At 40.4% G+C, this 22,366-nt stretch overlaps 1 protein-coding gene across 1 annotated transcript in view; it reads left to right on the top strand.

Moving 5' to 3' along the window:
- Nucleotides 1-22,366, top strand: part of LOC122552715 (stonin-1-like) — a 113,407-nt gene that overhangs the window by 56,960 nt on the left and 34,081 nt on the right. Inside the window, exons 4-5 of the mRNA XM_087990996.1 lie at nucleotides 3,064-3,165; nucleotides 6,590-6,713. Coding sequence (XP_087847122.1) covers nucleotides 3,064-3,165; nucleotides 6,590-6,713 — 226 coding nt within the window. The remainder of the gene's footprint in view (nucleotides 1-3,063; nucleotides 3,166-6,589; nucleotides 6,714-22,366) is intronic.

The raw sequence follows: 22,366 nt of genomic DNA, 5'->3' as shown, positions 1-22,366 counted from the left end.
GCATCATCTTCTGCCTTGGGACCCTTCAACCACACAGCATCAACATTGACTTCACTAGTTTCCAAATCTCCCCTCCCCCAACTTCATCCCACATCCAACTTTCCAACTCTGTACCGCCCTCTTGACCTGTCCTACCTGCTCATCTTCTTCCCATCTATCAGCTCCACCCTCCTCACTAACCTATCACAATTACCCGCCATCTAAATATACCAATTGCCTTCCCACATACCACAGATACGGAGGGGGGGGGGTACTCCTGTATTTATTGTAAATAATTGTCACTCTAGCAATGATCCCTGTGGCACAACACTTGTTGCAGATAGCCATCTTGAAAATGCCTCATTTATCCTAACTTTCTGTTTTCTGTTAATTAGCCAGCCCTTTATCCATGCTAATGCACTACCCCCAACACCACGGGATCTTAGCTTATTAAGCAGCCTTATGTGCAATATCTAATGCATTTTTGAAATCCAAATATATTACATCGACTGGTTCCCTTTATCCATCCTACTTGTTACCTCCTCAAAGAACTATATTAAATTGTCAGGTCTGAATTCTCCTTCATAAAACCATGCTGACTTTTCATGGTTACGTTATGTAATTCTAAATGCATTGCTGTTACATTCTTTTAATAGACTCAAAATTCTATTCTCCCAATATTCTCCCAAAAACGCATATGAAGCTATCTGGCCTACTGGTATGTGTTTTTTTTTTCTCTGTTCCCTAATTGAATAATATGGTTGCATTAACAATTTTTCAAACCTGAGATGTTACCAGAATCTAACTATTTTCTTAAATGTCTACCATTGATCATCAGCTTTCTTTCTGCTAAATGCATTTTTTCAGTACATTCCAGCCAACTCTGCCCTCATTTAATTGTAAATACCCTTAATTTGGTTTAGAGTAGTTGGTTCAGACCAATGTTTCTCTGCCTCAAACTGAATGCTAAATTGTACTGGTATTATCACTGTTTCCTTGGGGATATGTTACTCTGAGATCATTTATTAAATCAGCCTCATTAAACATCAGATCTGAAATAGTCTGATCCAGGTTAGATCATAACATGCTGTCCTGGGAAATTGTTAAATGCACTCTGTTGAATCTTTCTCATGGCAACCTCAGCAAATTTCATTTTCTCAATCTAAATGAAAATTTAAAGTCATCCATGATTAATGTGCCACCTTTTATACATACCCTGATTATTTCCTTATTTATTCTCTTTTCTGTTCGGGCCTGTAGATTTCTCCCACCAGTGTCATTATCTCCTTATTAGTTCTTAGCTCCGTCGTTTGGATTCTACATTTTCCGATCTAAGATCATTTCCAGCTATCATGCTAGTTCAATCTTATAATAACAAAGCTACCCCACCACCCTATCCTTCCAGCCTGTTCTTTCCTGTCAGGTCCTTTCATGCCTCTCAATACTTTGTTCCTCCTTTGATCTCCTTGTAATTGCAGTCCATTGGCCTTGGTATTTTGGTCATGCAGCCCTAGGGCATTTCTGGTTTGAAGTCCCCGACCTGCTGGGTTTGTCCTGATTAAAAGCATGTTCACCCTCCTCTGGAAGACAGGGACCCCTTAGGTGTCGTAAGAGAAGAATTCTCGGGACTCTATATGTGGTTCCTCCTCCAGCTGGGTGTCTATTGGCTTTGTTTTGTCTATTTTGTGAGGAAGGAGCACCTGGAGTGAGACAACATTCTTTCGGCTCCTGTCACCTTGTTGTTGGTATGGACAAATAGCGAGAGGACTGGAATGAATATCTATATGTATGACCGGCAGACAATGAATGTGCTGGACATGGCCTTTAAAGGCACCTGTCAACCTACCCATGAAGGCATCCAGAGGCAGCATGGTACAAACAGGGTTGGAGGGATCATCCAACCTTCAAGGCCAGATAAGATTCACTAGGCTAATGCCAAATATGCAGGGAATTTTCTTTCAGAAGAGCTTGAGTTGGTTGAGGATTTGTGGAGTAGGAGGGACTTTGTAATTAATGGTAAAATTTAGTCAATTGTCTCTATTTAATAATCATCAAATCATCTCTTGAATGTCTCAATAGAAACTAAATTAGGAAGATTATAAAGACAGAAAAGTCTGAGGACTCAGGTAGTATCTGCTGACCTGCTCATTACCGGATGTGGAAAATTTGAATAAAGCCCCTTCACTTAACATCCTTAATACATCCTTCACCGCTCACTTTATCCTAAATGTTGAAGATCTTTTAAACAAACCATCAGACAACCAAAGCATTCTATTAATTAGAATTAAAAACATAGAAAATAGGCACAAGAGTAAGCCATTCAGCCCTACAAGCTTGTTCTGCCATTCAATGAGATCATTATTGATTGTCTAACTAGTTTGCATCTCTGTAGCTCCTTTCATGACTGTGATGTCCCAAAGTACCATTCAGCCATTTAATACCTTAAAATGTAGTCACTGTTCTTAATGTAGGAGAACAGATAGCCACTTGGTGCAGTTAAAAGTCATACAAACTGTGATGAGATATAATACCAGAAGATCTGTTTTATTGATGGGACTGAGATAAATTCAGGTCAAAGCAGTTAAAGAAATCCATTGATGATTTTCATACCTGACTGGGGACAGTTAAGAAACAACATTGATAAATGTTTTGGAATTCATTAATTGTCCTCTTATTTGCCAATGATTTCTGCCTCCGCAATAATGAATAACATGACATATCTCATCTGCATCTGTTTTTCAAACAAATCGTCCAAGTATGCATTATTGCATTCTGCTTCTCCAGAATAAGGGATTTGATTACAAAACTTTAAATGCAGAGTTGATAATCTTTTTTGAAACATAGATGTTGAAACTCCTGTAGACAGTAGGAAATCTATCATTATACTATAACGATGTATAGTGCATTACGATCCACTATACGTCACTGCTGTGAGCAATCCCATAAGAAATTTTATCTCTGTTTGCTTATAGCTGGCTCATACTGTTTTGCCACCTCATACAAAAAAGGAAGGAACAACCTCATAAAAGTCAAAACTGTGGAAAAAATATCTAACTGCAAATAAAATTGTTTTTTGTTTTACAGCCCAGACTCTATAAATCTGTTATTGAGGATGTCATCAGCAATGTACATGATTTTTTCCTTGAGGAAGGTATTGACGATCATGTTCTCAAGGATCTGAAGCAGGTATTTGGTACTTCTGTTATCACAGAAGTTTACATTTTCTGTCCTAAGTGTTACTTTTCTAAGCGTATGCCAATTATGAGTAGCAATAAAAATACTTGACCTGATAATAAAAAATAGAAGAACATTACAGACCTCCGAGATTATAAGTCCAATCTATTCAATCACAGACCAATCTACTCAGCACAGAAATTCATTTAATGAATTGTCATTGCATCCATTCTAAGGCATGTACTCTGGTACGGCTGCACTTGCAATATTGTGTACCATACTGGTTGCCGTATCATAGGAAGGATGTGGAAGCATTGGAAAGGGTGCAAAGGAGATTTACCAGAATGTTGCCTGGTATGGAGGGAGGATCTTATGAGGAAAAGCTGAAGGACATGAGGCTGTTCTTGTTGGAGAGAAGAATGTTGAGAGGTGACTTAATAGAGCCATACAAGATGATCAGAGGACAGTGAGAGCCTTTATCCTCAGATGGTGTTGGCTGCCACGAGGAGATATAGTTTTAAATCGAGGGGTGATAGATATAGGACAGATGTCAGAAGTAGGCTCTTTACTTAGAGTAGTAAGGGCGTAGAACACCTTACCTGCAACAGTAGTAGACTTCCCAACTTTAATGGCATTTAAATAGTCATTGAATAAACAAATGGATGATTATGGAATAGTATAGGTTAGATGGGCTTCAGATTGGTTTCACAGGTTGGCACAACATCGAGAGCAGAGGGGCCTGTACTGTCTGTAATGTTCTATATTCTAGTAGGATATGTAGTGTTTCAAATATTGTCCATCTAAAGTGCTATAGAATTGCACTGAAATGTTGTTACTCTTGTTATACAACCCACTTACAATGAGGGCTAGCATACAGTTTCCTTCCTAATTGCATGCTGCACCTACGTGCTATCTTTGTGTTTCTCATATAAAAGCCCCTAATGATCCTGAAAAGTAGCATTTTATCACCACTTAAAACATCAACAGTTTTTTCATCCTATTCCCACGTTATGCTCCCCATGCTGCGTGATGTACACTTAACCTAACTATATCCCTTTCCAGTTTGTTTATATCTTCCTTATAATTTACGCTGCATAATACCAGTACACCTGGATACATCACACCCAGTTCCTTTTGCCTTATAGACTCTAAATAGCTCTAGTCTAATTGCTGATACTTGTGGCATTTCATTAGTTCCACCATGTAATCTTTAAGACAACATAGTCTTGCCTGTTTCCTGAATTTGATTTATCCTCAATACATATTAACAGAATTCCATAATACCTAATCTTGTCAGAACCCCTTGTGCAGAATCTTATTGGATGCCTTCTGAAAATGTAAATCCACATCCACAGTTTTTCTTATATTTACTTTGCCATGTACAGCCTAACAGAATTCAGTTTGATATGGTTGACATGATTTTACTTCCATAATATTAACCATGACTAATCATATTTTGAACAGATTTGAAGATGGAACTTGATTTATGGGAGATTGAAAAGAGTCAGGGTGATAGGTGTGTAGTAGTGTTCTGTATGCACTTGCTAAATTAGTTGAGAAAAGATATCTTTGTAATAGGAGGGTTGAGGACTGAAAAGGTTGTTCAAAATATTGAAAATAACTCCTATCAATTCTGTGTTTCCTCAAATGTTTATCCAATTCTGCTTTAAATCCTTTCCATACTAACTGCCTATATTCTGGGACACCCAGACCAACCAACCCAACCACCCTGTGGCTCAACACTTCAACTCCCCCTCCCACTCCACCAAGGACATGCAGGTCCTTGGACTCCTCCATCGCCAGACCATAGCAACACGACGGTTGGAGGAAGAACGCCTCATCTTCTGCCTAGGAACCCTCCAACCACAAGGGATGAACTCAGATTTCTCCAGTTTCCTCATTTCCCCTCCCTTCCCCCCCCCCCCCCACCTTGTCTCAGTCAAATCCCTCGAACTCAGCACCGCCTTCCTAACCTGCAATCTTCTTCCTGACCTCTCCGCCCCCACCCCCACTCCGGCCTATCACCCTCACCTTGACCACCTTCCACCTATCGCATTTCCAATGCCCCTCCCCCAAGTCCCTCCTCCCTACCTTTTATCTTAGCCTGCTGGACACACTTTCCTCATTCCTGAAGAAGGGCTCCTGCTCCTTGGATGCTGCCTGACCTGCTGCGCTTTTCCAGCAACACACTTTCAGTAACGGCCTATATTGCCTGGCTCGTCTTTGTAGTATTTGTTGTAAAATCTTTTGTATTGAAAAGAAGATAAACATTTATATTTTAATTTCCCTTGCAAATCTATTGTTTTCAGTCTTCTGACTCAAAAGGAAATTTAAATTTGCAAAGGTAACCCCAAACTTCTGATGGTGTACCCTTTTATATCTTCCTCCTTGCTCTCACAGCTATGACCTCTGCTTATTGCACTGTTTTAGTGAAGCTTAATGCAAGCGCAAGGAGCAGCACTTCAACTTTTAATTAGGTATTTTATAGCTTTGTTGAACTCAATATTAAGATCAATTACTATAATCTCTGGTACCCATTTTGTTTCTGTTCCTCTGCACGTTTCAGTTTTCTTTTCACTTTCAGGCAGCAGCACATCTACTCAGGAGCAGAAGTGAATATATCTATGAGATGCACTGCAGAAATCCACCAAGACTCCTTCGGTAGCACTTTCCAAATTATGGTGCTTACCATGTAGATAGACAACAGCAACAGATATATGGGAACTGCAAGTTCTCCCCTGAGCCATTCTTCATTCTACCTTGGAGATATGTCAACATTCTTTCAGTGTCACTGAGCCAAAAGCCAATCACTCCCTCCCTAATAGCGTTGTGGATGTATCTACACTAAATGGATTGCAGTGGTTTAAGATGCCACTTACTGCTGCCTTTCTGATGGGCAATTATGCTGGGCCAGCCAGTGAAATATTCATCCCATGAATGAATAAAAAGTAATTTGTTCAAAACCTATTACAACTCTAACATTATAACATTACCCATTTGTAAGGTTTATTTCTCTGTCTACTGATGCTGTCTCATTGGCTGAGTATTTTCAACATTTTGTACTTTTATTTTTTTGTTTAACAGTCTCGGAATAATATTTAGCATAATTTTTGATTATGCCAATCAGGAACAATCCATGCTGTTGGTAGCTGAATGTTGCTTTACATTCAACACCTTTTAGAATATTTAGTCCTTCAAGGCTTTGTCCCATATGAGTGAATACTTCCACAGAAATCTATTAATCTCTATTTGTAGCTGTTCACTATTGAGAGAGTTGTTTCTTAAAAGTTTTACACCAGGATGCCATCAGTCTTACACTGATGAGCTGTTTGCTTTTCGTTTTTAGTGACTTGTCGTGAAATATTCTGAAACTTGCTTAAAATGTTTTAAATCCCATTTTGTAATTGATTTGCTCTCTTGACTTTCATGCAATAAGCTTTGGGAGAGCAAACTTCTACAGTCCAGAGCAGTGGAAGGCTTTTTCAGGGAAAATAATCACCAGCAGATCATGTTGGAACTCCAGCAGCAAAAAACTCATCAAACTGTACATACATCATCAGGTTTGTTCAGATTACAACATAGATTTTTTTTAAGTGCGTTTATTATTTACATAAGTAACATGCCTTCTTACAGCTGAAATTAAGATTCTGAAAGATCTTGCACAGCTACTGGACTTCTGCGCTTTTAGACAACAGATGCAGGAGTAGGCCATTTGGCCCTTTGAGCCAGTATCACCGTTCATTATGATCATCGCTGATCATCCACAATCTGTATCCTGTTCCTGCCTGATCCCCATAATCCTTGATTCCACTGTCTTTAAGAGCTCTATCCATCTCTTTCTTGAAATTACCCAGAGACTTGGCCTCCACTGCCTTCTGGGGCAGAGCATTCCATATATCCACCACTCTCTGGGTGATGAAGTTTCTCCTCAACTCTGTTCTAAATGGCCTACCCCTTATTTTTAAACTGTATCCTCTGGTTCTGGACTCACCCGTCAGCGGGAACATGCTTCCTGCCTCCAGAGTGTCAAATCATTTAATAATTTTATACATCTCAGTCAGATCCCCTCTCATCCTTCTAAACTCCAGTGTATACAAGCCCAGTTGCTGCAATCTTTCAACATATGGTAGTCCCGCCATTCCAGACATTGACCTTGTGAACCTACGCTGCACTCCCTCAATAGCCAGAATGTCCTTCCTCACATTTGGAGACCAAAACTGCACACAATACTCCAGGTACGGCCTCACCAGGGCCCTGTACAGCTGCAGAAGGACCTCCTTGCTCCTATACTCAATTCCTCTTGTTATGAAGGCCAGCATGCCATTAGCTTTCTTCACTGCTTGCTGTACCTGCATGCTTGCTTTCATTGACTGATGTACAAGAACACCTAGTTCTTGTTGTACTTTCCCTTTACCTAACTTGACTCCGTTTAGGTAGTAATCCTGTTCTCACTACCAAAGCGGATAACCACACATTTATCCACATTAAACTGCATCTGCCATGTATTCGTCCACTCACCTAACCTGTCCAAGTCCCCCTGTTTTCTCTTAACATCCTCCTTGCATTTCACCCTGCCACTCAGCTTTGTGTCATCAGCAAATTTGCTAATATTACTTTTAAAACCTTCATCTATATCATTAATGTATATTGTAAACAGCTGCGGTCCCAGAACTGAACCTTGTGGTACCCCTCTGGTCACCACCTGCCATTCCGAAAGGGATCAGTTTATCACTACTCTTTGCTTTCTGTCAGCCAGCCAATTTTCAGTCTAAGTCGGTATTTTGCCCCCAGTAACATGGGCCCTAGGTTTGTTCACTAATCTCCTATGTGGGACTTTATCAAAGGCTTTCAGAAAAAGTCCAGGTACACTACATCCACTGGCTCTCCCTTGTCCATCTTCATAGTTACATCCTCAAAACATTCCAGAAGATTAGTCAAGCACATTTTGTAAATCCATGCTGACTCTGACCTATCCTGTTACTGCTATCCAAATGAGTCATAATTTCATCTTTTATAATTGACTCCAGCAGCTTTCCCACCACTGCCGTCTGGCTAACCGTTCTATAATTCCCTGTTTTCTCTCTCCCTCTTTGTGAAATTATGTATCAAACAGTACCATATCTACAGTTAGATGAATGAGTCAAATAGAAGAGAGATTCCCATTGAGCATTATTGGATTACAGTTTATGTTGAATGTACCAATCAAATAGCAGATTAGGACAATATTAGGGCAAATTACTTAATACCATTTCCACCATTTATCGTGAAAAGCTGCCTGTATTCAATGAATGATGCTAACCATTTATCAATTCCACTGAATCAATTATAAATTTGCTGCGTATAATACATTAAGTGTGTTGATTACTTCAGGTAATCAGTACATGTTTCCCACTTTATTGTTGTAAATATTATTTGGATTCCTTGTGTCATTCTCCATCCTTGGCTGTACTTAAGCTGAGACCCAAACCAGATTATCAGGAAGCATTTCTACTGATACTGGAAATGTAATGAGCTGTTGATCATGGAGGGACAGATTCAGACACAGGGCAGTACACATAGAATATTTGGAGTGGATTTTGCTTTGTGCTCACTGCTTTCAGTTATATGTGTTGCTGATGATCATTTCATTCCCAGTCTCTGACATTTCCTATTGCTGTTCTCTCTCTGGATCTAAAGGATGATACATTCTCCAAGATTTATAATGTTTAAAGTAAAAGCAGAAAGTGCTGCAGAAACTCAGCAGGTCCTGCTGCATTTATTCGTAGAGAAGCATAGTTAACGTTTTGCTTTCAATGTGCTTCTTCAGAATCCTGAAGTTCTGCCAGATTTCGAGTTTCTTCAGTACTCTAACAACGCCAACTTGAAATCAGTTCTCCAACTTGAGGTCCAGCAACACCCAGAAAGCTTGACACCATCCAGGACAGCCAACTTTGATTGGTACCACATCCACAAATTTCCACTCCCTCCATCACTGACGATCAGTGTGTGCTATCTACAAGATGCAGCACAGAAATTCACCAAAGATTCTCAGACAGCACTTTCCGAATCCATCTCGAAGAATAAGGGCAGCCGATACATGGGAACGCCACCACCTGCAAGTTACCCTCCAAGCCACTCACCATGATTTGGAAATATATTGCTGTTCCTTCCCTATCACTGAATCAAAATCCTTTAGTTCCCTCCTGAACAACATTGCAGCAGCTTTTCATCCATATAATAAAAACTGGGATGAAGCTGTTGCCGAACCTGCTCATGCATGTGTTCAGGCTTTTTATCGTCTGCCTGATGGAAGAGATTATAGGAGGTTATTACTGTGGGATGGGTCCTTTATGATGGCAGCCTTTCTGCAGCAGTGAGCCACATAAATAGAGTCCATAGATGGAAAGTTGGCTTTCATGATGGTCTGCCTGTGCACACCACCTTCTGTATTTTTTTATGGTCCTGGGAAGAGCAGTTGCCTTACAAAGCCATTATGCACACGGACAATATCCTTTCGATGGTGCATTTTTGTTCTGGAACAGGCCAGACCTCCTCAAAGCATTTCAGCAAAGTAGCCTGGACCCAAACTTTGCTAATTGTTGTTAGCAGGTGTACAGTGGATATTACAGGAGGGATGCAGCTGGCCTAACCACTTAGTTTTAAACAAAACAGAATGTATTTGCAATATTACCGAATGAATCACAAACAAAAGAGAACAGAATATTGAATAACTTAACCTATCTGCAAACCCATCAGACTATCCAGATTAATGATGCTGTTTCAAATACTTGCAACAATCCCCATGAACAGCTCTTGGCACAAAAGGTTAAATAAATTCAGGGTCTTACGAGAGAGAGAAAAATGGCAGCATGGAACACCCTCTTCCATGAAGCTATTTCTTGGATCAGCAGCCTCAAAACTGACTGACTGACTGTTTTCAATGAATAGCCAGACTGCCAAAAACCAAACCAAATCTGAGCTGGGAACATTGTACAAGTTTTATTTTTAAACTTTAAAGCCTTTTACCTGAGGTAGTATCTGTTAGCTACAATCAAATTGGTCTTAAAACCCATCCAAGCCAGACCTTTTGGAGTCACTGCTTTTATAATCTTTCTGGGGGGGACAAAAAGCTAAGGACAGCATAACCTTGTTAAAGGAGCAGCATCATCACACCTTTCACCCCCTTCCTTAAAAAATGTACCTTCAATATCCAAAGATGGTTTCATTTTTTAGAAACTCCTTAATTTAAACTGTTAGTACTCTACAACACACATATACATTATATTGAAAATAATCATGCAAATATGCGCTACTACATTCTGTTTCAGTCTGTTTTAATCCTGCCTCCTCTGTCTCTTATTCAAGTCTCGACAATGCATCAGCAGTCACGTTTTCTTGTCCTGCCACATGCACAATTTTCAAACTGAGTGGCTATAATAACAATCTCTATTTGAACAGTCTCGCATTTTTGTCCTTAAATTTTTGTACAAACTTCAATGGGTTATGGTCAGTGTATATGATTGTCTCAGATATGTTGCTGGTAACAGAAACATTGAAATGTTGTAACACCAACACCTTCTCAACAGCAGAAATATTCAACAGCTGAATGTTCACTTTCCTGGAGAAATACCCAGGTTTTCTATCTTCTCGTTGTCTTCTTGCAAGAGCACAGCACTGACACCCACATCACTTGCATCAATAGCCACCTTGAATAGCTTTGTGTAATTACAGTGGAACCTTGATTAGCTGAATGAAATGGGTGGGCAGTATTTCATTTGGATAATTAATTATTTGGTTAATTGATTCAATGCCTCTCCTCTGGGCCTCAGAGTTTTCTGAAGTTTTCTTTTTCTTCACTCTCCTGCCTTGCTCCCTCTCTCTCTGTCAGGGTTTGTTTCTGAGCGGACACACACTTATGTGTAAGGGACCTGCGGCATTGCTGAAGATTCCCCGCCCCACCGCCCCAATCTGTTCAATGGGATTGACACAGTGAGCACTTGCTAAGTCAGCTCCCTGTTCAAGAGATTAGGCAGCGGCACACTGCACGTGAGCCACCGCCCCTGCCCCCACGCCCACCCATGCCCCATCGGCCCCCCTGCCTGCACCTACCCCGCCCCCACTCCTATCCGTCTGCCCCCACCCTATCGCCTCCACCACCTACCCACTGTCAGTAAGCAGAGTTCATTTTTAATCATTGTAAACAAAAGACGCGATCAGTTTTGAAACACCTCTTTGATGTAAAGTTTCTATCATAACCTTGCGATCTTCTTCAGATAATCTGAAATTTGGATAATTGAGGTTTCTCTGTACTGTGCCTAATACTGGGGCAGTGGTTAACACTGCTTTCAGGCTGTCAAATGCCTTCTGACTGTCCGTTGTCCATGGAAACCACTTGCCTTTGTTTTAGCAATTCAGTGAGTGGAGCAGCCATACTGCTAAAATTTATATGAAATTTGATAAAGTCCACTCAATCGCAGGAATTGTAGTACTGTCCTTTTTGTTGATGGTATGGGAAACTCCCCAATTACCTTTTTTTTTTGCATTCCATGGGGTCATTTGTCCATGTCGAATAACATGGCCCTGGAGGGTGACTAGGGTTTTGGCAAACTTAATTTCACTCCGGTTTATCACCAAGCCTGCCTTCCGAAGTTGATCAAACAATTCTGATAAATGTTGTAAATGTTCCTTCCATGTGTGACTAAAAATCACCAATATATACAGCACAATTGGGTAATCCAGCAATGACCTTATTGGTTAGTCTCTGAAATGTGGCTGGTGCATTTTTCATACCAAACAGCATGACCTTAAACTGACATAGTCCATTTGCCATTATGAAAGTCAAAATTGTCTTTGCTCTTTCAGTCAAAGGTACCTGCTGGTATCTCCTGAGCAAGTCCAACTTAGAAATATAAGTTGCTTGTCCCACCTTTTCAAACCACTCTTTCAAATGTGGAATTGGGTATGTATCAGTTTTTGTAACGGCATTGAATTGACTTTCTAATAGTCCACATGTAACTGTTGGGTACCATCTGGTTTTGGCACCATCACTATGGGTGAGCTCCAATCACTGTAACTCACTTTGAATATGTCATCTTGGAGAATGTGTTCAATCTCCTTTTTGAACCTGCGCCAACTTGAGGGTTATGCCTATAAGGATGTTGCTTAATTGGAGCAGCATCTCATGTTTTACATCATGCATAATTAGGTTAGTAATTCCCAGTTTACTTCCACATATTCCCCCCCATGCAATATAATAACTCTCAGGTCATTTTAATTTTGCTCTGGAAGGTAATTCAATAATTTATCCCAATTTTTGACAACTTCCTTGTCCAATTTAATTTGAGGAATGTCCAATTCAGAATCCTCTGAACTTGGTTCTTCCCTCTATGTTGTAACCAATAACACATTCTACTCTTGCTTTCCTTTCCTGTCAAAATTTCTTTTTCAACATGTTCACATGACACACTCTGTGAGAGTTCTTTCAGTCTGGAGTCATTATCAAGTAGTTCATCTCACTCAACTTCCTTTTGACTTGATAAGATCCACTAAACCTTGCTTTTAAAGTTTCACCTATCACTGGAAGTAACACTAACACCTTATCCCCGATAGCAAAATTGAGTTTTTGACGACTTGTCTGCTTCCTGTTTCATTCAATGCTGTGATATATTTAAATGCTGTCTAGCCAACCCCTCTGCTCTATTTAATCATTCTGAAAATTTGATACAAAGTCCAAATATGTGTCTCTGAATTCTAACTTACTAATTTCTCCTTAATTTTAGTGGTCCTCTCACCTCATACCCCAAAACTAATTCAAATGGACTGAATTTGGTTGATTCATTTAGTGCATCTTTGATTGCAAAAAAGTACAAATGGACTTCCCTTATCCCAAACATCTGGATATTCCTGACGCTAAGCACCATAACTCTATTAGTTTTAAAATAGTGATGGAAAAGGATAGACCAGATCTAAAAGTTGAAGTTCTAAATTGGAGAAAGGCCAATTTTGATGGTATTAGGCAAGAACTTTCAAAAGCTGATTGGATGCAAATGTTCACATGTAATGGGATGGCTGGAAAATGGGAAGCCTTCAGAAATGAGATAACGAGAGTCCAGAGACAGTATATTCCAGTTAGCGTGAAAGGAAAGCCTGGTAGGTATAGGGAATGCTGGATGAATAGAGAAATTGAGGGTTTGGTTAAGAAAAAGAATGAAGCATATGACAGGTATAGACAAGATAGATTGAATGAACCCTTAGAGTATTAAAGCAGTAGGAATATACTTAAGAGGGAAATCAGGAGGGCAAAAAGGGGACATAAGATAACTCTATTTGCCAAAGTTAAGGAGAATCCAAAGGGTTTTTACAAATACACTAAGGGCAAAAGGGTAAATAGGGAGAGAATAGGGCCCCTCAAAAGATCAGCAAGGCAGTTTTTGTGAGGAGCTGCAGGAGATGGGGAGATACTAAATGAGTATTTTGCATCAGTGTTTACTGTGGAAAAGGACATGCAAGGCATACAATGTAGGGAAGTAGATGGTGACATCTTGAAAAATGTTCATATTACAGAGGAGGAAGTGCTGGATGTCTTGAAACACATAAAAGTTGTACTTCACTTGATCAGGTGTAACCTTGAAGTATGTGGAAAGATAGGGAAGTGATTGCTGGACTCCTTGCTGAACTATTTGTATCATCGATTGTCACAGGTCAGGTGCCGGCAAACTGGAGGTTGGCTAATGTGTCAGGTGCCACTGTTTAAGAAAGCTGGTAAGCACAAGCCAGGGAACTATAGACTGGTGAGCCTGATTTCAGTGGTGGGCAAGCTGTTGGAGGGAATCTTGAGGGACAGCATGTACATGTATTTGGAAGGGCAAGAACTGAGTAGGGATAGTCAGTATGACCTTGTGCATGCCAAATCATGTCTCTCAAACTTGATTGAGTTTTTTGAAGACGGAACAAAGAGGATTGATGAGGGAAGAGCAGTGGATGTGATCTATATGGACCTCAGTAAGGCGTTCAACAAGGTTCCCCATGGGAGACTGGTTAGCAAGATTAGATCTCACGGAATACAGGGAGAACTAGCCATTTGGATACAGAACTGGCTCAAAGATAGAAGACAGAGGGTGGTGGTGGAGGGTTGTGTTTCAGACTGAAGGCCTGTGACCAGTGGAGTGCCACAAGGATCGGTGCTGGGTCCACTACTTTTCATCATTTATATAAATGATTTGGATATGAGCATAAAAGGTATAGTTAGTAAGTTTGCAGATGACACCAAAATTGGAGGTATAGTGGATAGCGAAGAAGGTTACCTCCGATTACAACAGGATTTGATCAGATGGGCCAATGGGAGTGGCAGATGTAGTTTAATTTCGGTAAATGCAAGGTGCTGCATTTTGGCAAAGCAAATCTTAGCAGGACTTATACACTTAATGGAAGGCCCTAGGGAGTGTTGCTAAACAAAGAGATCTTGGAGTGCAGGTTCATAGCTCCTTGAAAGTGGAGTCGCAAGTAGATAGGATAGTGAAGAAGGCGTTTGATATGCTTTCCTTTATTGGTCAGAGTATTGAGTAGAGGAGTTGGGAGATCATGTTGCAGCTGTACAGGACATTGGTTAGGCCACTGTTGGAATATTGCATGCAATTCTGGTCTCCTCCTTATTGGAAATATGTTGTGAAACTTGAAAGGGTTCAGAAAAGATTTACAAGGATGTTGCCAGGGTTGGAGGATTTGAGCTTTAGGAAGAGGTTGAATAGGCTGGGACTGTTTTCTCTTGAGCGTAGGAGGCTGAGGGGTGACTGTATAGATAGGGTATGGATAGGGTAAATAGACAAAGTCTGTTCCCTGGGGTGGGGGAGTCCAGAACTGGAGGGCATAGGTTTAGAGTGTGGGGAAAGATATAAAAGAAACCTAAGGGGCAACTTTTTCACACAGAGGGTAATATGTGTATGGAATGAGCTGCCAGAGGAAGTGGTGGAGGCTGGTACAATTACAGCAATTAAAAGTAATCTGAATGGGTATATGAGTAGGAAGGGTTTGGAGGGATATGGGCTGTGAGCTGGCAGGTGCGTTGGGATATCTGTTCAGCATAGGTGAATTGGACCGAAGGGTCTGTTTCTGTGCTGTACATCTGACTTTATATTTAAACTGTTTCTCACCAGTCTTTGGCTACTATGGGTTTGTTCCCCCCTCACTCTGTTCTTTACTAAGTTTAACCTTCATCTCCATCCTTTTAAAGCTGACTTTCCTGTCTAAGCCAATTTCTGAAGTTCAAGCTACCTCTCTTTCTTCCTTTCCCCTCTCTCCTTTTCTGTCACTTCTCTTTTTCATTTGCTAAAGTAATTTGTTCTTTATCTCTTTCCTGTGCATTTAATCGTTATTCAAATTATTTCATTTTTGTTGCACTTTCCTTGTCTTTTGCCTCTAACTCAATCTGTTTCATGTTCAATTAAATTTTAGCCATCTCAAATGATTCTGATTGTGTTTCCAGCAAATTTAAATAATGAGCTATTGCTGTAATTATCTCTTCTTTCCTCACAGAAGGAGGAAGCTCCAACTCCAGCAGCTTGGCCTTAATCACCTTTTGCAAGACCCCCACAGTCACTTAGTTCTTCCACTACCAGAAAACTGTTGGTGACTGAAAGAGCCATTGCTATCCCAAGTGCTGTTTAAACCAACCAAAATCAACAACTGGAACAAAAGACACTAACGCCTACCACTCGTAGCCTTTGAATCCCACAATCCAAATCCCAAATCAGAACTATAGAACAAATCCTACAATGAATCTGTTATGGACCAGACCAGAACCCCTCAAAACATTTCAAGAAAGTAGCCCAGACCCTAACTTTGCCAGTTGTTTTAAGCAGGTGTACATTGGATTATCCAGGAGAGATGCACCTGGCCCAAACACTTGTTTTTAAACAAAACAGATTTTATTTGCAATATTATCGAATGAATCTCAAGCAAAAGGGAACAGAATAAAGAATAGCTTAACCTATCAGACTATCCCAACTGAATGATGGTGTTCCAAATATTTGTAACAATCATCATAAACACCCTCGGCACAAAAGGTAAAATCAAACCCGGTCTTACAAGAGAGAGTGACACAGCAGCATGGAACCCTGTCTTCAATGTAGCTGTTTCTTGGATCAGGAGCCTCAAAACCTGCATGACTGCTTTTAAGTCAACAGCTAGACTGCCAAAAATCAAACCTCCTGAAGAAGGGCTAATGCCCGAAACGTCGATTCTCCTGTTCCCTAGATGCTGCCTGACCTGCTGCGCTTTTCCAGCAACACATTTCCATCTCTGATCTCCAGCATCTGCAGACCTCACTTTCTCCTCAAAAATCAAACAAACCAGAGAAAAGCTGAGCTGGGAGAACTGGCCATTTCACTTTCTTTGTACAAGTGTTTTTAAACTTAAAAGCCTTTTTCTTGAGGCAGTGTCTGTTAGCTATAATCAAATTGGCCCTATAACCCATTCAAGCCAAACTTTTTGGAATTACTGCTTTTACGACCTCTCTGGAAAAATAGCCAAGGACAGCGTAGCCTTGTTAAAGGACCGGCATCGTCACAATGTGTCGAGGTTGGTGAGGGCCCTTATGGACATGCCAAATTTCCTGAGCTGTCTGAGGAAGAAGAGGCGCTGATATGCCTTCTTGATCATTGCATCCACGTGGGAAGTCCAGGACAGATTATCAGATATCGTCACTCCGTGGAACTTGACTTCTCTACCCCATCAATCCTTTGAAGTAGATGGGGGTCTTTTCTCCACCTTTCTTCTTGAAGTCAATGATCAGTTTTTTAGTTTTGCTAATTTTGAGAGAGAAATTGTTATCATTTCACCAAGCCCTCCATCTCCCTTCCGCATTTTGACTTGTCAGAGATTCCTGAAGAAGGGCTTATGCCCGAAACATCGATTCTCCTGTTCCCTGGATGCTGCCTGACCTGCTGCGCCTCTCCAGCAACACATTTTCAGCTTGTCAGATATCCATCCAACTATGGTAGTGTCGTCAGTGAACCTGTCGATGGCGTTCATTTGGAATTTGGCAACACAGTCATGGGTGTATAGGGAGTATATTAGGAGGCTGAAGACACATTCTTGGAGGTGGGGGGGGGGGGGCACTGAGTGTTATTGTGGAAGATTTGCAGTTACCTACCTTCACAGATTGCGGTCTGTGGATCAGAAAGCTGAGCATCCAGTTGCAGATGGCAAAGCTGAGACCAAGGTCCCAGAGTTTTGAGATCAGTCTGGAGGGGGTAATAGTGTTGAAGGTGGAGCTGTAGTCAGTGCGCAGGAGTCTGATATAGGTGATCTTGTTGTCCAAATGTTCCAGGGAAGAATGCAGGACTAGGGATATGGCATCCGCTATGGACCTGTTATGTCGGTAGGCAAATTGTAGGGGATCAAGGCAAGCTGGGAAGCTGGAGTTGATGTAGACCATGACCAGCCTCCTGAAGCAGTTCGCAATTATTGGGTTAAAAATCACACAATACCAGATTATAGTCCAAAAGGTTTACTTGGAAGCACTAGCTTTGGGAGTGCTACTCCTTCATCAGGTGGTCCAAAAGCTAGTACTTCCAAATAAACCTACTGAACTATAACCTGGTGTTGTGTAATTTTTAACTTTGTCCACCCCAGTCCAACACCTGCACCTCTAAGTCATGATTATTGAGGTCAGAGCCACTGTGTGGTAGTCATTAAGGCACTTTGCATTTGAATGAATTTTTAAGTGTTTCCTCTTTATTTCAGATCTCCAGCAGCCACAGTATTTTGCTTTTACTTATAACAACTAATTGCATTGATGTTAATGAGCTCTCTTTAAGTGGTGAGAACTTTACTGAACTTTGACAACATCAGACATGGATGATAGTTAGATTTGCACATCTAATTTAGTTATTAGATAAGAATGCAAGGAAATTGAGAACAAATTCAAAAACATGACTGGTCAGTTTTCTCATGCTTGAGATTTTAGAAAATCTATTCCACTTAAGCACAAAGCAAATTTGGCAACAATTAGAATTGTTTCTAATAATGAATTCTATCGTGTAAAATATCATTGAGTAACTTTGTTAGATATTCAGCATCAGCAGGTCTTTCTATGCACTGACCAAGTACAATGGTACTGAAGGAAATAATGAACACAGGTCTATGGCCAGCTAAGGAAATAGTCACATGGAGTTGAAATCCAAGTTCTAGGATTTGGCTAAATCTTTCAATTAAGTTTGTATTGATCAAAATTGTTTGAAGTAATGGAAAGACTTGATAAAATATTTTCTATCAATATGAGAACACTTTCATTTTGGCAGTTTGCTCCCTTGTCCTAATGCTAGAGTATGGTTCCCTAGGCATGGCTAGCTTCTGTTCTTTGTATTACTTACTGTTTTTGCACTTGATGCTTTTTTTTTGTTATCTCGCCGTGACTTGTTTTTTTAATCGGAAATAATCACAAAACTCCAGATGTGGTGCAGCCATCACATTATAGTACCTAAATTTGAAGCTTGGCTGTCAAAAATTCTGTACTTAGCAAATCTTTTAAATCTTGATACATTTTGTACAAATCTCTATCAATTCTGAGAAATATTCAAAAAGATTCAGTCATTGTATACTTAAAATTCATGATGATAACTTGCACTACTTTTAGCCACGATAAATTTAAGTGCAGTCTTTCAGGATTCTTCATATGCCATGTTGATGTCAGAATTTGTCATAGTAAGTATTTGTGATTTCCATGTTAACAATGTTCCTATAGCATTGGGGAGAAAGTGAGGTCTGCAGATGCTGGAGATCAAAGTTGAAACTTTATTGCTGGAACAGCACAGCAGGTCAGGCAGCATCCAGGGAACAGGAGATTCGACGTTTCGGGCACAGGCCCTTCTTCAGGAAATTTCCTGAAGAAGGGCCTGTGCCCGAAACGTCGAATCTCCTGTTCCCTGGATGCTGCCTGACCTGCTGTGCTGTTCCAGCAATAAAGTTTCAACTCCTATAGCATTGGTTTAACAAGATATAGCCATAAGATTTAAAATAAAAGAGCTCGGTTGGTGTATTAAAAAAGCCTCTCTATACAGACAGCTTCAAGTCTGTAGAATGCCTGGCACTGCAACCTTTGGCTGAATTGTGTGGAAGTGCTTGGATGTGTTTGGAGATTGGAGAGAGGGAGATGGAGGGAATTCTAAGATTTAATATCCGTTAGAGCATTTTGAACTGAAGGTCTGATGTTATTTCATCATTTCTGGAATTTTACTGATGGTACCTAGCATAGAGGGCTGACTTTGCATGTTTAAAAAATTAAGGAATTTAAAGCAGTTAAAGAATTTAAAAGGCTAGTTAACTAGAATTTTACCATGCATATTGATTTTACTGAAGACATATGGAAACCAGAGGTTCAGAGCCTTGTCTAATTAGGGGAGACAACAAGGAAATGGAAGCTCAGCAGTCATCGAGAGAGTGTGTGCCTTGCCAGGTTGGGTGATGCAGAGCAGACATTGCCAGACAGTGGCAAAAGGGAGCCAGTATTGTTGGGGTCTGCTACCAGAATGGCACCAGGCAATTGAACTTGATCCAAAAGAACCAAAGTGAAGTATTTCTGTCTGGTTGAAAGATTTTAGGTCTTCAAGACCACCCAAACATTGGACTCTCCTTGAGGAGGAAAAGCAGCTGAGTGTGAAAGAGGTTTAGCCGTTCATGTGGCTTATTACCAACCTCAGGACCATCAATATGGCCAGCCTTGGAGTAGGCACTTCAGAGAAGGACTTGGCAGGTATACCAACACTTTTTAACACACACAGAAAAGGCTGTTCCTTGGAGAGAATGTTTTAATTCGGGTTGAACTGTCTAGATGTCTGAGTAATAGTGTCTGCACTCTCCAAGGAGGTAGTCATTGATCATTGTGCCATATTGCAGGATGGCTGCCTAATGACAGTATCATTGAAGATTGTAATTGCTCTCAACTTCCACACTTTTTGGTTTTTGTAGGAATCTGCTGAAGATGCATGGTGTCTCCCGGTTTGTGGTACATAGGATACATCAAGGAAGTGACCAATACCCTGTTCAGGAGGACCATTACTGTGTTTGATAGTATATCAACAAGTCAGGTGAAGACATCGACCAATTTAGCGCCATCTTTCAATTTCTGAGGTGTGAGGTGTCATTGATTGCGAGTGTGCAGACATCAAGCCTCCCAGAAAATAATCAGAGCTGTTCTACAAAGAAAGATGTTTTTCTTGCTCGATGTTTAATTGATCCATGATCAGTAAAAGGTGATTCTTCTGGTGTGTGCACAGTTCTCAGTAAGCAGCCACAATGCCTATATACCTTCCACATGCCATAGCTCCTTTGATTCTGCTTTACACCTTCAGAGATGGCAACTGGGAAACAGAACCTAGCCATTAAAGACATAGCTGTTTAAACCTGTAAGGAATCCACTTATAGATGCAGAACCGAGTTGCAAGCCCTGTCATAAGTCATCCCAAGTGATCATCAACTGGGTCATATGTCAGTTGGAGATGCGATTCAGGTGCCTGGATCTTTCTGTTGGGGTTCTTCAGTCTTCCCCAACAAGCAGGTATCTTACTTCATCGTGGTGTTGTGTGCTTTTCACAACCTAGGACGTTAGGCATTGAAATATGAAGCCATTGAGTACTACGGAAAAAAGATGAATTTTGTCAAATGTTTTTATCTTGCACTCATCAGGACAATTAATAAGAATGTAAAGAGAAACAATGTTTTTCTGTGTACGAGAAAAGTATGTATTAGTTGGCATGTGGACTCTGATAGAAGCATCGCAATGAAGAATGAACTGTCAAATGACCGTTAACTGCCAAAGTTTCATTCTTTGCAGGCAGACAGAACAGTGCAACTGTTTCAACTGAACAAAATGGATGACATGATGTGGAGGAGCTGATGTTGAACTGGGATGAACAAAGTTAAAAATCATACAACACCAGGTTATAGTCCAACCGGTTTATTTGGAAGCACTAGCTTTTGGAGTGCCACTCCTTCATTAGGTGGTTGTGGTATATAAGACACAGAATTTATAGCAAAAGATTACAATGACATGCAACCAAAATGATATATTGAAAAAAATATGGATTGTGAAGTGTTTAATTTTTTTGAATGGGTTTGCAGGTTTCAGTTCATTAATATTACATATTACAGTAAACCTGCAGTCGTAATCTAACTGGTTGAGGTATTAGCATGGAGAATTCATGAATCATAGTCTGCTTGCCAACCAATCAACATATACTCTGCTTTTTATCCTTTGCACTGATTCTTCTGAAATGTCCTGATGAATGTAAGACAAAAAACTTTGACAAATGTGTTTTTTTTAAATTCAGAAATGCTCAAGTTCTGTACTACAAATAGACAATGAATACCTTATGGATCCCAAGTCTTACTGCACTGATGATCTGGAGAAGTCAGCTGACCAGGCAATACTTGATAAAGAACTCCATGAACCACATACAAGGGGTGCTGAGAATGTGCTAAAATATAGATATTTTCTTGTGACTCTTATGACCATTGTGAAATGGTAAAACATTCCCTTTATGCAGCATTTTTGTCAACCCCTTCAGTTTGCTGTTTATCACCTAGTGTCTGGGTGCACACTACACGTTTGGAAGGTTAAAGACTGTATCACTTTCAGCCAATTGAAGAAGCCAGACTGGAGTTGAGGTTTCATCGGGTCATGAGAATTGAAAGAAAAAGAAACAATGATGTGGAACACTTCTATTGAACAGCATAACAAACATGGAACACAACATTTATATACTGAACTCATGTATGAAATCCCAACTGCACAAATGTGTGCTTAAATCTTTTACATATACTCCTACATGGTGTTCCTGCTCAAGTTATTGTCGCAGCTGATGACAGCCTGCTCATCTTGTCCCTTAATCTTGGGATGATTTTGGTGGCAGTCCTTTGATTGAAGGTCTAGAGGGCCCCATCATACAAAGAGGTACACTAAGCAATGTCGGTATTAACAAAGGACCTGAGGAGGCAGCCAAGTTGAGCTTGGAGCACTCTGATAGGAGGCATTAGAAATGAAAGGCAATTGCTTATCTCAGAGATATGAGGACCTAGTCTCCGAGCATGTTGTCTACTTAACACATTGCCTTGCCCATGAACTGAAAGCAGAGGTAGCAATGACATGCAGGTTTGCTCGCACTTCTTCTGGCATCCATTGACTGGTGCTGGATCTGACTCCCCAAGAATGTTGATGATTTTTCAATTGAGGAAGCCA

This window comes from Chiloscyllium plagiosum, unplaced genomic scaffold, assembly GCF_037043375.1.
Source record: "Chiloscyllium plagiosum isolate Xiang-an unplaced genomic scaffold, Cpla_swu_hap1 HiC_scaffold_10, whole genome shotgun sequence".
NCBI classification, from domain to species: domain Eukaryota; kingdom Metazoa; phylum Chordata; class Chondrichthyes; order Orectolobiformes; family Hemiscylliidae; genus Chiloscyllium; species Chiloscyllium plagiosum.
The sequence above is the reverse complement of the archived record's forward strand: the minus strand, read 5'-3'. Positions and strand labels throughout refer to the sequence as shown.